The sequence below is a fragment of the Temnothorax longispinosus genome, chromosome 9 (assembly GCF_030848805.1).
Source record: "Temnothorax longispinosus isolate EJ_2023e chromosome 9, Tlon_JGU_v1, whole genome shotgun sequence".
In the NCBI taxonomy this organism is placed as follows: Eukaryota; Metazoa; Arthropoda; class Insecta; order Hymenoptera; family Formicidae; genus Temnothorax; species Temnothorax longispinosus.
Genome location: NC_092366.1, coordinates 8,416,319 through 8,431,849, shown reverse-complemented (window position 1 = coordinate 8,431,849; position 15,531 = coordinate 8,416,319). Strand labels below are relative to the sequence as shown.

General features: G+C 39.4%; 1 protein-coding gene across 3 annotated transcripts in view; it reads left to right on the top strand.

Annotated features, from left to right (window-relative positions):
- Nucleotides 1–15,531, top strand: part of Mmp2 (Matrix metalloproteinase 2) — a 204,108-nt gene that overhangs the window by 146,581 nt on the left and 41,996 nt on the right. For all 3 annotated transcript variants that reach the window (XM_071789611.1, XM_071789612.1, XM_071789613.1), the window contains 2 exons: nt 13,716–13,862; nt 14,357–14,499. In XM_071789611.1, the coding sequence (XP_071645712.1) occupies nt 13,716–13,862; nt 14,357–14,499 (290 nt within the window). The remainder of the gene's footprint in view (nt 1–13,715; nt 13,863–14,356; nt 14,500–15,531) is intronic.

The window sequence follows — 15,531 nt, the reverse complement described above, 5'->3', positions numbered from 1 at the left end:
AGTCCTTGAAAAGAATCTGAACTTCTTGGAATATTTTATTACCTCATTCGCAAACTCCGGAAACTCATCTCTTTCAACTTACCTCGTACACCCAGGCCATTTTTTCCCTTCCTTCGTCCTTCATTTTATTTCTACGTTTTTCTTCTTCGCCTGCCGATAAGACCTGTCGTTTTTTATCGCACATGTAATGCTTTCGTTTTCTCTCGTGAAACCGCGCCAAAATTTGTTCAAGAACAAGTATCGCAAAATCGTAAAACACGATCCTTCGCTTCGAGCGCGACTTCAATATTTCTACATGTAGAATGTTCCATTCCCCTATCACTCAGCTGCATATTATATTCTCATATGGAAATATAAAAAGAAGAGAGAGAAATATCTCTTTATATATTTATATATATTCCCGGAGGAATTTGAAAATGATATTTTTCCGTAGAGTTCAAGTTAGCAATACTTAATCGATTATAATCAGAATACCTCAACTGATCTAAATAATCGCCATTTCTTTCACTTTAGCCTCTGGCATCTCTAATTAAAATGTAATTTCTGTAACACCTTTAAATTAACGAGACTGGCGTAATACCACGGACTGCTTCTCAAATTGCAGAAATGTATGCTCGTACTAGATTCAAATTATATATTTAGTTTAATTACATATTGCAATTCGAGATGTGTTTTATTTTCTTCTCGATCCAGAGAGAAGTGCTCGGGCGCTTTCCCCGGGGACATCCCCGGATTACTTTACGTAGAATTCTCGTTTTATCGAAGATTCTCGTTCAGGAGACGCCGGTTAATCGCGAAAGTTCGGCATCTTCCTTCCGGTTAGGTAGGGAACATTAATCGATCGAGTCATCGACGGAGGTAATGACAGAGAAGGGATTTCTTAATTCATCGCCCGGGTAATTCATGGAGTTTGCTGTTCAGTATATGTATATGTGTTATGTGTATGTATATAGGTATATAAAACTCTCTCGTTTACACTGCCGCCGAGCTGAAAGTTGTCCGCGAAGATAAGTAATAAAGTTTATCGAGCCTGAGTATCTCGCGAACGCTGTGTAACGTCGAATGAAAGATCACATCTTTAACACGGTCACGCGGTTACTTGCCTTTTTTTTTTATTAAAAAGCCATTAAATTACGTATAAGTGTTATTTGACAAACGCAAAGAAGGAATATTACTTTAATAAAATAAAGAGATTTCTTCCGATATGACTTTTTATTCGACGCTGGATATATTTACAAAGAGATTATCCTACATCTGTTCAAGTTTTTTTTTATCTTATCCTTAAAGCCAAGGGAGATGTTTCAGAATCCTCGTTCCTGCGGATTACTTCCTGTATATACTGAGAAAATACTGCAAGCTGTTGCGGAAAGGTCTGCCCCTTTCCGATTACGAGCGTTCCTCTCGGTCGAGAGAGCGACAATAAAGTCTGGCCGAAAGATCCGGGCGGGAGATATAATAGGACGACTGAATCACGTGTTACGGACATGTTCGAATTTTCCGCCGCGGATTAATTTAAAGGAAGTTGTGAAACATCGCCGATACAAGCGTCGACTTGATTGCGGAGAGATAGAATCACTGCCATCGACGTATTCATCTTCGACCAAATGTCAAATCGATAAATTTTCTCGCGATCGTGACTCGGAGATGCCAGTTAATTTTCTCGGAAATGCGTCCTTCTATCACCCTCGTAAATCTATTCACGTGTAAAAAAATGGAAATCCCTGTTTTACATCGAACTTCGAGGGATTATTTTTTTATAATTTCCGGGATAATAAATCTCCCCTGAAGTTTTTAGGCGTGAAGCCGTATAGGAAGTGCGGCTCGTAGTAGATATCCAATGTCATGAATTATATAGTTTTAATTTAACGTTACTAAGATATTTATTCACTGTTCGTTAAAAAATAGACGAGTTGATTTTCGTTTAATTCGAAATAATTCGAAACTTCATAATTCATTCATCTACACTATAATATCTCGATTATACATTTCGAGCGATATTCCAATTCTAATTCCGATTCTAATTTTAATTCCACAAAGTTATAATTTAATTTGAATTTCTTAAGGATTTGGGAGTCTAAAACGATCTCTTTCTCAAAGCAGAAGTCAACGTTTCGTTCCGAGATTTCATAGAAATCGCTCTTCTACAGTTGAATGCAAATAGCCAGTATGGTTTCGCAATGGCAGGATCGATGACTCACTCTCTTTTTCGTACTCATTAAACGCTCGTCCTGCCACCGTTGTGTAACGCGACGACAAAGGATCAACGTTAACCACGACGTACGGCACGACACAACGCAACGGGGGTGTCTGCAAACCGCCGTACCGAAATAACGATGGGTTTTCGTTCCGCCCCGAGCAATTCGGGAGCCCGCCGACCGATCCGATCCGATTCCGCGTGACGGACGACCGGATCGGCCCGATTTAATTTGACGCGCGCTTTTGTACGAGGACGAGCTTTGTCCCGCAGGATCTCTACTAATTAACTCTCTATCGCACAGTTGCTCCCGGACAACTACCCAAATAGTTGCTACTAGCCGTACCTCACTATCGAAATCCCGCTAAAAACACGTTGAGTTAAAAGTAGGGGAAAGTATGAGCGTATACTTTTCCCTAAATCAAATCAGCAATTTAAACAGGCTACTGCTTTATTGATTTCAAAATAAATCGCGATATTAGATAAAAGAAATATAATTAAAATTATTGACCTAGAATTAAATTACATTAATAATCTAAGAACAATAAAGAGAGTGCTAATTTTTGAAAACAAAGAAACGTTTAACGGCAGTAGGTATAATTACAACGGGAGGATTTGCGATATACTTCATTATCACATCGCGAGGAGTCCAGCGGAGCCTCGAATCGATGCAAACTTGATTAATATGCGATCATAATCGCATCGTTGGCGCGGAAGACTGATGTGGCTGATCGTGAAGGCTTAATAAATCCCTGCGGCGTACACGGTGGTTTAAAATTCGTGTACAGGACATGTACACAGGGTCCGAATGAAAGAGCGAATTAACGGAAAAGAGATGAACGAGTGCAGCCGACGGTTTCGTGTTCGACGTGAGGATGGTTAACAGTCCCATTTTACACTCGCGCACGTATTAATTAATTCGAGCACGTTGTTGCGGAAGCGGCCCACACTCGCGATTATTATCCGCACAATTGCGGTTGCAGTACATCGGCGCGGGGTGGAGGAAGGGGAGACAGAAGATCCTCCTAATATTGTCTCGAGATAATTGGAACGGCTCTCGTGAATTGACAGGAACCGACGGGATATGGATGGGAAAGTTCCACCGATCGCGGCACGGAATCCGCTGGAAAATTCCCCAAGATGTGGAACGTTTGCATAAGGTCGGAAATTATACAAGGTCGATATTTATATACATGGCACTTATCCATCAAATTTATATATATGTACACTCTTTGCCGTTATATTTTTCAAAGAAGCAGCGACTAAATAAAGAATCGTATTATACTTTATATTCTCTAAAAGTCGAAGAGTGAAATGCAAGTGTAACGAAAAATTAAAATTGAGCCTGTGCACTTCGAGTTATTCGCCACTCTAAGAAAGAGTAAAATTATGCTCTATAAGTTGGAGTGAAAGGGCACTCCTTTCGAGTGCAGTAGATCAGTGTCCATAGGACTAAATTATGTCACTCTACAATTTTAATTGAAAAAATTTCACTCGGGTAAAGTCATTTATTAGTGAATCGATTTTCAGTGAATCGTGATTCACTTTAGAGTTTTAGAGTGATGAGATTGTATCACTCCGGTAAAGTAGCTCTAAAAATTTGAGTGAAAAATGTACTCCTACCTTATGAGTGTCCGCATTTACTCAATTAGAGTTGCAACCCTCTCTCTTTGGAGTGACGCAATCACTCTGATATATATTAGTGGCAAAACTACTCTATGAGATTTAGAGAGTAAAATAATTGTACCGTAAGAGAATTACGATGCGATCGAGAACGTGGATTTCAGTTTTATTTTTTTATTTTTAATCCGCTGCGAGAGAAAGCCGCGTAACGTCGACGATTTAATTTTCTCTGTAAAATAATTAAATAGCGAGACGTGAAATCGCGACGCGACTCGAATTATCGAAGCTCTTCGGGCCCGTCATCCGCAATACATTCGCGACGGAAAAGCGTGTCAATAAGCGCTGACAGTGGCACACACTCTATGTGAACGAGATTATTGACGGAGTGATCGCGGGACAGTTTAGGCGGGTCGTGTTTCTCTCTCTCTCTCTCTCTCTCTCTCTCTCTCTCTCTCTCTCTCTCTCTCTCTCTCTTTCCCTTTATCCGTTCATGACTCTTCGAGGATACGCTGAATAGGATCGCAGTCATTGTCAGAGGTCCTCAAAGCCGCTCGTGGCACCTGTTATCTTCTGTTATCTCTATCTCGCTTTATTTCCCTTGAGAGGCCTCTATCCGTCTCTCTCTCACTCTCTCTCGATCGACGATCTGCCTGATTTATGAAGCTCCTCCGAGCCGTCAATTGCGCTCCGATATCGGCGAGATACTTGACCACTTCGATCTGTCGTCCGCAAATTCACATCGCGCGAAAAAGAGCTTTCGATACCGCTATCGCGATCCACGAGTACTTGCCCATGGAAAATAGAGGTTTGTTCGCGTCGCATACTCCAATATACACCAGAGGCACTTGGATCACGGATAAAGGGTGGCGATTGGAGCAGATGAGTTTTTGGAGTGCGTTGGAGTGAGTAGGAGCATGGTGGGGCGTGCGACGCGAACAAACCTTAGGAGTCGAAGTGAGTGTAGTCGAAATGAATCGAGTGCCGTCAGCACCGTGGTCGAGTGCTGGTTGTACCGCTATTCACGATCGCTCGACAACGTTGTATTAATCAATGAATTAATTGTTTTATATCAAGCGTTGTAATTCTTCGCCGCGAACAAGTTCCACCATTCTTCTCCTTTTTCAAGTTTAATCCTGCAGTATAGCGTATGCGAGATGATCATGAATGAAAATTGCGGTGGCTCTACTTCTCGCTTGTCCGCTACTTTGCAACATATCATTCTTTTACTTAAAGTACATGCCAATATGAAATTCGAAGAATCGCGAAATCCACGTTAGTTGCGGCTGACGCGACTCTTGAATTTCCGATCGTTTTCTGAATAAAGGAATTAACTTTTCCACGGGGGCGTCTGTCATCGACCGTCGAGTGCTGTCATCGCCAATCTCGCGGTTGTCATCTGGCGCGGACGATTCGCGGGACGCTCTCTGCGGTGGCAATTGCGCGAATATCGGATAGAGAAGGGGAAGGGGGGAGAGATCTGCTTTGGAAATCGGACGATGGTGCTCCAAGCTGTCGCACGCGTGAGCGCGACAATGACTTAAACAATATCATCCCCGACATCGGAAGGGACAGTATGCGAGAGCCGCGTTTTTCATATTGTGAAATATTTTTCCCTGAGTGTTTCCGCGAGGACGAATAAAAATATAAAGAGAAAAATCGAGGAAGGAGAAAAAGAGAATGGATTCGCGATGCCGAGAGATTCGAGATAATCGAACATGAATTTTATTAAATTGAATATGAATTTAAATGAAACACTGAACGCGATTTGTAATTTATTTGTATAATGGTAGGAATACTGTAATATATTTATTGAATTTCTCACACATACACACACATATTATAGAATGTTATATATTTTATAATACGATTAACACACACATTACTTACCTAATTATATCGTTGTAGAGTAGGGAATAGGATGTAAAGGTACATCCAAGAATCGAAGTGCAAATTTTTCGGAATCGTCTAAACTTACGTTTCATTTATTTTTATTATTAAATTTACAATTTTTAATCCACGAGAATTGAGCCTTTGTATTTTTTTTTAATCTTTCACCGTTATTATCACACGCGTTTTGACCGGTTGTTCGGCATTTCGTTCGAAATATGCGATCAACACTTCAATCCCTATCGCTTCCTGTCGCGAATGTCAGCCGCGAGACATTGACGTTTGCTTTACGACAATTGTCGCGCTGCCGACAAATGCGCGTTACAGGTTTCTGGCACTATTAAAAATTAATGTAAGTTTTGCGGTGCGCGCGCGTGCACTAATTAGTGGCGCATTGGCGCGAGTGCTTTATTCGCGATTGATTCGTACACATTTGCCTGTTCGAGGAACCGCGAAATCGAAAGTGGTCCATGAATGTTGCATTCCATGCAATGACAACTAATTACCTATGTTTTTGCGCTCCCGTTTTGCACCATTGTCTCGTTTATCTTTTGTGTTCAACCTCGCAGCGTGTTAGTGGGCTGCATTTGTGGGTTGCCTTTTCGTATTTGCTATTCTTCTCTCTCCCTTGCTTTAATCTCATTAACGCTCAACGTCGCGGAACAAAAGATTTTGTATTCCGACGAAAAATGTATCGTTGTTAATTTTACTTGATGTAACGCCGCTCTCTTAGCGTCTCATATTTTTCGCTCGATTCTTTCTTTCTAAATGTACAGAGAATATCTTTCGCACAGTCGTTCGGTTTTCACCCACGAATATTACCATTCTTCTTGATACAATTTACCTTATCAAAAGAAAACCGACGCTCTGTTTATATAAAAACATTTGAGTGATATTTGAACAATGTACAATCTTATTAATCTGTTAATGGTTAAAAATATTAATCCGGGTGATTAGTATTTTTCTTTAATTACGGTGCACACATGCCTCTTGTACGAAAATAAATGTCGAATTTTTTAATTCTTCATTAGATTCAGGATAAATCGACAGAGTCGTCATGAGAATCGGCAGATATTTCCTCGTTAATTAACTTGTAATTAACTCGTCGGATTATTCGCACGACACATTGCCGACTTCCGCGATGAAAAAGGGAAAAAAAAGATTGTCTCGAGCACGGTCTTACAGACCGTGGTCTCGAGCACTCATCGGCTTTTTCTCGTACATTCGCGTCTATGCATTATTCGAGCGCAATGTTATATATCGGGCGCAAATGTAAAAGCACCGAGAGGACGAGGCCGGCGAAGTAGAGTTGAAAGTGGAAAATTAATATCCTCGGATGATCTATTGTTTCATTTCACGGTTTATTCGTTTTACCGCCGACTTCTTATTGTCGCGCGAGTAAATTTAGTTCACAATACTTTCAGCGCTTCCCGCTTCGCGAGTATATGTAATCTTTACACTGAAAGTTATGATATATATAATATATATTTTATAATTTCGGTTACTTGTCCGCTCGAGTTATTTATAAACGAAATTAATTTTATAACAACTGAATCTTTTTGAAATCAAGTTTTGCATTCTATACATATAACTTGGTATTTTAATTAATTTTCTATTAAATATTTTATTTTGATTAATTTTTTCTGCATAAAGTTACACCTCAAAAAAGAATTCGAAAAATTCTGAACTTTACTAAAGTCTACTTTACTAAAGTCTACTTTTGTTTTCGAGTTTTTATTACCGGATAGACCTCGTATCTTTCTCGCGAATAAATCATATTAAAGTTACGGTTATATGTCAGCGATGGCGGTGTGTCGCTCCTCGGCGAAATTTACGAACCTGCGAAAATTGCGAACGGTGCAGGAACGATTACGAGCTGGGTCGCATCTTCCGCTTAAAAATTCGTGCCTACTGGTGCGATAAAAAATTCCCATTTTTATAAGATCCCGTCCCGTCCCAGGAATGAAATTTTTACACATTTTATAGTGATCGTGAAAATGAAGAACTATATATTCTGAAGCACTATACGTATATAGTGCTACACGTATATAGTCGCACAATATGGCTCCTTAAAGAAAACTTTTTAATAATTCTTTGATATGAAAATCTTTTTCTTCCGTTCTGTTACTACAGCAAATTATCGCAAATAATTAAATTTTACATTTATAGCGATTGTTGCATATGTCAAATATATATTATTAAAACGTTAAATATTATTTTACATTAGCTTATTAATTATTATACAGCAAACTATTAATATATATTAATTATTATAATTAGAATTTTATTATCACGACGTAAGATCCACTAGTATTTTTTATTTCTTCTTTCTGTACACATGTTAAACTTTTTCTTTGTTTCTTTTTAAGTACATTGGAGTCTCTAAAACTCCACTGCGTTCCAATTTTTTAAAAGTTAAAGTTACGACTTTAAATTTCAGCAAATTTTATCGCGGTAGAAACGGCGGCGCAAATGTCACACGTAATTATTATTAAAGTTGCCAAAAGACAGTGTATTAGTACGACGGCGTAGGCAGCGAACACGACGTCGTAAAGTCCATTCATCAAAGTTTCGGAGCAAAACACTCACAGGGGATGCTTATACATGGGAGGAGGAGGCATTACACGGCCGAAGTTTACCAAATTTGCCTTGCTCTCGGTGGCTTATTGTCACCGCAGAATTTACATCGTTCTCTCCTACCTGCCGCGTTGCCTTTTTCACTTACCAATTTTATTTATTGTGTCGTATGTAATATGGCGTTCTTTTCCTCGTGAGAAACATCGAGATTATACAATTTCATAACTCTCTAAATCTCATAGTATAGTTTTGTTACTAATATTAAAATGATTGATTTTGAGGCTGTTCTTCCGAAAACGTCCATGCTTCGATTTAGGGGAAACTTTGTGAATAGGTTTCTTTTAGATAAAAAAGACCTATACCAAAAGGATTTTTTGCGACTCCAAAGTTTAGCAACTTTTTTAACATTTTAAACTTGCTGCCTCCGCGCATACACTTTCTACGCGAAACGAGATGTCACGTGGGTTTACAACGTACGTTTCTGATTTTCTGAAGTTTTGCCAATAATGTTTATGTTATGACTTTGACGGGTATGACTTTATGGTTATGTTTACATTACTTAAGACCTGTTTTGGTTTGTAATATACTGAGTTAGAGAGTTCGCTCGTACTATACTGAGCTAATTCGAAAAAACATTTAAAAAGTTGCTAAACTTTGGAGTCGCAAAAAATCTTTTTGGTATACGTCTTTTTTATCTAAAAGGAACCTATTTATAAAGTTTGACCTAAATCTGAGCATGAACGTTTTCGGAAGTTTCGCCACCTTTTTCTTATTAACAAAACATTTCACAAAGAGGAGATTTATTTCAACATGGATTAAGACTCGAACAAGTTTTTCTCCGTGCGTGCTTATGGTAATCGCCGGATTATATTTGACAGACTGTGCGCCGCTTTGATCGTACGGGAATTTGGCGATTATATAAGTTCGATGAAATATGCGATCGATTTTTCAGAAGATAATCCTCGCGAGGGGACGGGCGAGCCGCGATAATTCAGTCGGAACTCACGTTGTTTCCCCAATCGCGGAGCATTAATAAAGTAAACGCGCTTTAAAATGCTTTAATTCTACACCCGCGCCGCATTGGCTGCACATTCCTGACGCAGTATCTATATTTATCACGGTATCTCTCTTTTGCTTCGCGATGTTCATTACTGATTGGCCACGTAATGAATATGAGACGATGTTGAAGGCGCGATATTAATGGTATACGCGGATGCGGTTACTCTTGCGAAATTAGATGCGCCTGAATGCACGTGGATGAAACTGCACGAGGCAAATTGTTTCCTGCCGGCTAATTGTGGATGCATCGATAAATGATCTGTTAAATGTCAAGTGAAACGCGATAGCTTTTGCGGCGGGGGTTAATTAGGTCACCAAGAAATCGAGAGAGAGAGAGAGAGAGAGAGAGAGAGAGAGAGAGAGAGAGAGAGAGAGAGAGAGAGAGAGAGAGAGAGAGAGAGAGACACGATTGCACTATACAAAAATGACTTTATTTGAAATCTATATTTATTCTTTTTCTTCCTCTACTTCTTTTCTCTGTTTTTTTAGTCTCCTGGTGTTATTCTTTGCAGCTAAATACATTTCGACAGATTCTTATACATTTCTTGCTTCCGAGGAACTTCTTTTAAAGCCAGGAAAATTCGACGCAAGCCGACGTTGATGATTACCGTCTTGTCTCTCGACCCCGTATCGACCCAAGGATTATTGACATGTAGACGAACGCGTTAAATTAAGGCGGACAGTGAGAGAACTCGCGCGCCCGAGCGAAATATGCTCGCTCGTTTTAAACTAAACGAACGCCTGCCCCATTTTATCCAAGGCGAGCCGTAACAATCAATTTACCTATTTATCCGAACGCCTATATTCGCCCCCATTAATCTCCGTCAGTTGTCTAACGGGCGCTAAATTGTCCGTGTGTGCGCTCACAACTGACCGATTCCTTTTTCTTCATTTGTCCGTCGGATCCGGGAATGTTCTCCATTTTTAACGCATTACTGGTCAACCGCCCTGTGTGCAACATTCTCCCATCTTTACAACCAACAGAGTTGCGGTTGGATTAAATTAATGGAAGCGCATAGTTTTTCATCAACTTTTTGAAATATGAATACCGAGAGAGGAAGTTTTCGAAAAAAAGGGAAAAAGAAACAAGACTGTCAAGCATATATAACGCGCATTGGATAATCGAGCTTTTACTTCATCGCACAGTCTCTTATTACGTCGGTTCGTATATATTTATCTCAATTTGTATTTCAAAGAAAAATATTGCAAATATTATTTTAAAATATCGTACACCACGTTTACCTTGGCATAAGGTTCTTTTCTTTTTCTCTCGACTTTCTCGCGCAATTATGTCTTTTTGTCTCGCCTCGCATTTCTTTCCGATTCTTTCGCGAACGTCTATTATTCTGATATATTACAAAAACGTGTTACGCTAGCTATGTAAAGATGGCGTAGTGTGTGCGTGCGTGTGTATGTACGCCTGCGTGTGTCGCCTGTGCCGAGGAAAGAGGGACGATCCACTCGAGGGACGACGGAAGGAGTGATCGATAGCGAATTTACAGCGAGAAATAATATGCTACCGCCAACAGGCGTCGCGTCGCGTATCGGGCGTATTTTAAAATCGTCTTTTAATCTTGCACCTGAAAGATACTGCGAAAATTTCTCATCCGCTATTCGGGTCACGACGTTAATTTCGCTATTACGTGGGTATATACCCGCGGCCCGTAAAATTATAATGGAATTCACGAACTTTCTGGGGGTTACGAAAATTTCGAGATCTCTCAGACCGGAATTGTGGTAACTTCGAAACATCCTACGCGGAAATCTAACGTCGAAATTTAGAGCGTATTCAGAATCCGCGCGCTAGGAGTATAACAGTCTTCAAACTATTCTATTATAACATATATTATATACATATATATATTATATTTCGAAATTCGAACTTCGACATTTCTAAACACCCAAGTTACATTTGCGTCGTTCTGCATATTCGCGAAACTGTTCGGTAAAAGTTGGCACGTGTATTTTCGCCCCCGCGCATCGAGAACTGCGCGAGAAATTGTACATACATACAAGTGCAAATAAGCGCGGAGGAATCGCGGAAGCTGCATCGGAAATGTTGATTCTCTCCGCTGGAAAGTTCCGCGATGCATCGATCAGTGTCGGATCGGATCGCCTAATTAAGCGATATGTTCATCGTTTCAATAAAACGGGCACGTAAACGCGGGCGAGCGACGATGCACCGCGGCGATACGCGTAATCATCATCGTCGATGTTACCGGGCCCCGTTTCCCATTTCCGATATTACCCCGCGGGCGGCGGCGGCCGTTAATAATGTAAATTCTCGCGGCCGGCTTTCTGTCGGACATAAATCGCGCGCATCGACGCAAATCAGATCGCTTCATCAAAAGTTGGAGTTAATACGGTGATCGTTACAGTTAATACTGACATACGCGAGCCGGGATTAATTAAATGGCAAAATTATAAATAATTAGGAGACATTTATGTGCAGAAAGTTTATTTCGCTTAGGTAATACGATAAAATATAAAGATCATGTTTTTAATCAATTTTCATAATAACGAGGTGAAATATTTGTGGAAAGGTATAGATAAGCAAATAAACGAAATTGGGAAAAAATACTTTTAGTAATGATGAAATAAAAATTATATGGAAATTATTAAGATTAGGTTGACATCTAAAATAGGAAAATAGAAACGCAGGAACAAAAAAATAAATAAATACATATATATATAATAATATAATTAAATCAAACGTACTGCACACAACAATTATCTATAACTAATTAATTTAAAAAGGCGATCGCCGCAAACAACGTTTCAATATCAACATATAAATAAACAAATATCTATAATTGTGCAATATATAAATTATTATGAAAAGAAATATTTATGAAATATTTCGTGAAATTTGAATGGTGTCAAGAAACACAGTGATAAGAGCTTCCTCTGTTGCGAGTATTTACGATACTATATAGACAGACAGTATTTACGCGTATATAGACAGCAAATAAATAAAACACACATATAAACAGACCTCGAGTAAATAAAGGAGGAACACGCTTGCAATGTGAAACATAAACAGACATTCCGTGCGGGAGCGTATCGTAATTATGCAGTCGTCGCCGTAGAAATAACTCCGCGGTATTGCGCGAAATGATTAATTCCGCTTGTACATCAAAGCTTCTTGAAGTCTTGACACGAATTCCACACAAGCGGCGGTGGTGGTGACGCAACTTTAGAGAGAGAGAGAGAGAGAGAGAGAGAGAGAGAGAGAGAGAGAGAGAGAGAGAGAGAGAGAGAGAGAGAGAGGAGAGGTACTTTTAATTAATTTATGCCACCGCTTTTTATTAACTTATACCGAGTACTCGCGTTATTTCGTGCATTTGGAGTATTTTCCAACAATTAAAAAAAAAGGGGGAAGGTGATCTATCTCTTGACGAGTCGCGAAACTTTTCGTATCTTCCGTGCGCCGAACTCGCGGCCGCCGCGCCGCGAGAAACTTGAGGCTTCTTTTACTTGAAACCTCGTGTAAATAGCAGCGAGCTCGCCGAAAGTGAGACAGCTGTTCTTGTGCTCGAAGTATAATTGCGGAGAAAGATGACTCAAAACGGAAGAATTTTGTGATAGCGAATAAGCAGAGATAGGAGACTTTTGCTTTTAGCAAGATTAATTGTTTCCAGAATATATTTATGAATATACGTAAATATGGTAAATTATACCGTATAAAATATATCGTATTAATTATATAATTAATACGATATTTTTTGTAAGATGCTTTAAAAAAAGAATGTGAAACATGAAGGTTTCGTTTCAGCCAAACATAATTGTTAAATCAGTGTAATTAAAATCATGTACTTAAACAAGATGAGAACGTTTTACAAAAAGAGAGAATATATTTCAAATCGATAAGTCCTTCAAAGCGATATTAGCTCGGATATTAGTATATTATAAATTATTACATATAATACAGGATTAAAGTTCATTAAAATATTATTTTATTTTTATGTAACGTAAAAATTAAAATGCACACAATTGCTACGCAATCGTAAAATTCAAATCGTATATATTATATGTTTGGCTAATCGCGACATTATTCCGATCATTGATCAAACTTATTGTTAATGTCGACGCGGTCCTAAAATATTTTGCGCGCGACACATTTCTATCGCTCTTACGTTGGCGATCGCGTGTTTCCAGGTAATCAGTAATAGGTAAATACTTGAGCCATGTGGGCACAATCGATCAACGTACGTTTGTTTAGCGTTTACCGGGGCCGGCGCGGCTGATCGTCTTGGCGAGCGCCGCGTAAATATTTACCGTTTATGTCGCCGCGGTTTGTTCTCCGCGTCGCCTAATCGATCGATCGAACTCTCACGCGGGAATACTTATTCCTTTCGTTTTCTTTTTCTTGCAGTTTGAGATCCGAGCAGCCTAGCGGCCTGGACACGGGCGGGGTTCGGCTGGAGCTGAGCAAGGCCCTCGATCTCTGGGCCAGGAATTCCAAGCTCACCTTCCAGGAGATCAACAGCGACCGCGCCGATATTCTGATCTATTTCCACCGGTAAGTTTAATTCAAGTTCAAACTTAATCAATATGAAGTCTATTTATCCTTTGCATGTATACATATACGTATATGCATTTTGGACGATTTCATGCGCTGGTTATATTCCGTTTTGCCATATTGAATAGAATTAGAATAAATTAAATTTATATAATGATTAAAATTTTATTATTATAGAATAAATTAAAATTATTGCATATTATTATAATATAACGTAAATTAATAATAATTATTAAAATCATTATTATAATAATATAAATCAGCAGATTTTGATATTTACGGTGATAGAAATTCAGACTAAGCGCTCGGGCTCCAGCCGTAACTTTTAGAAATTCACATCGACGTTCGAAATTATTTGCACCGCATGTGTGATGTAATAATAACGCCGCATAACCCTGTAAAATCGCAAACTCGCGATAGACATTAATTCCGATGGCGACTGACGATCCCGTTCGGCAGAACGCCAGATAATATTCTCGCTGCGCATTGTTCAGGGGTTATCACGGAGATGGATACCCGTTCGATGGCAAAGGTCAAATCCTGGCGCACGCGTTCTTCCCGGGCAAGGATCGTGGCGGAGACGCTCACTTCGACGAGGAAGAGATATGGACGCTGGAGGACGAGAGCAACGAGGAAGGTAAATGGATTGGGATACCTATTTCGGTGTGGTCGAGAGAGCTCACACCTCAAAATTGTTCAGATCTCTCTCTCGTGCGAATAAATGGAATATACGCGAATTTAGTTGAAATGGCGAAGTTATGAGCGATGAGGGAAAGAAGAGAGAGAGAGAGAGAGAGAGAGAGAGAGAGAGAGAGAGAGAGAGAGAGAGAACTAACAAATATTATTTATTCCAATCTTCTATCTTTTGCGGCGAATAAGCTGATTACTCTAGTTTCTCTCGAATTTGAAGACCGAACTCTTCGATCGTTTGCGAATTGATCAAACATCGACTTGGCCAATTTGTATGAATATTCGGACTGGAAGGTCGAGCGTTTTCTCTCCTTCAGTATCTCGCACAATCATCCGAGCCATTCGCGTTTTGGTGGCGCGCCAACTCGGTCATCCGATACGATACGCGGTCACGCCTGTGAAAAAAGGGGCTCCGGATGGCTCGAGAAAGCGATCCTTTCGATTCTAGGCAGGGGCGTTATATCGCTGGATCGATATAAAACGCCGGATGGCACATAAAGGTATTCACGGGCGGCGTACATACATATAGGCGAAGAAGCTTGTTTGCGAGCTTCCTCTATCGACTCTTTCAACGTTGTTTTCTCCGTTCTTTTAATACAGTATAAGCAGGACGGCTTTGTCTCAAACTTTTCAAACAACGTCACACGCGTATGCAGTCGCCGATATTAATTATTCATGTGAGCGGCCAATTTCAGCTTTTTATTTCCTTCCTTTTAACGTAATGAAATTTTAAATTTCGCATTTTTTAATTTATAACATATTGTCAAATACATGTTTTAGAATTAAATAAAAAAGACAATTATTTATAATATTCTTACTCGGCTTTTTTCATGCAAATAAAAATGTCTTTTTATGCAAAATTAATTGCAAAATTTCAATACAAATTATTGAATAATTTAATATAAATTTTACAAAATAACATATTGTACAGTAATTTTTCTTTAATTGTTGAAGTTAGATTGTTTTATTTTCGCATCTT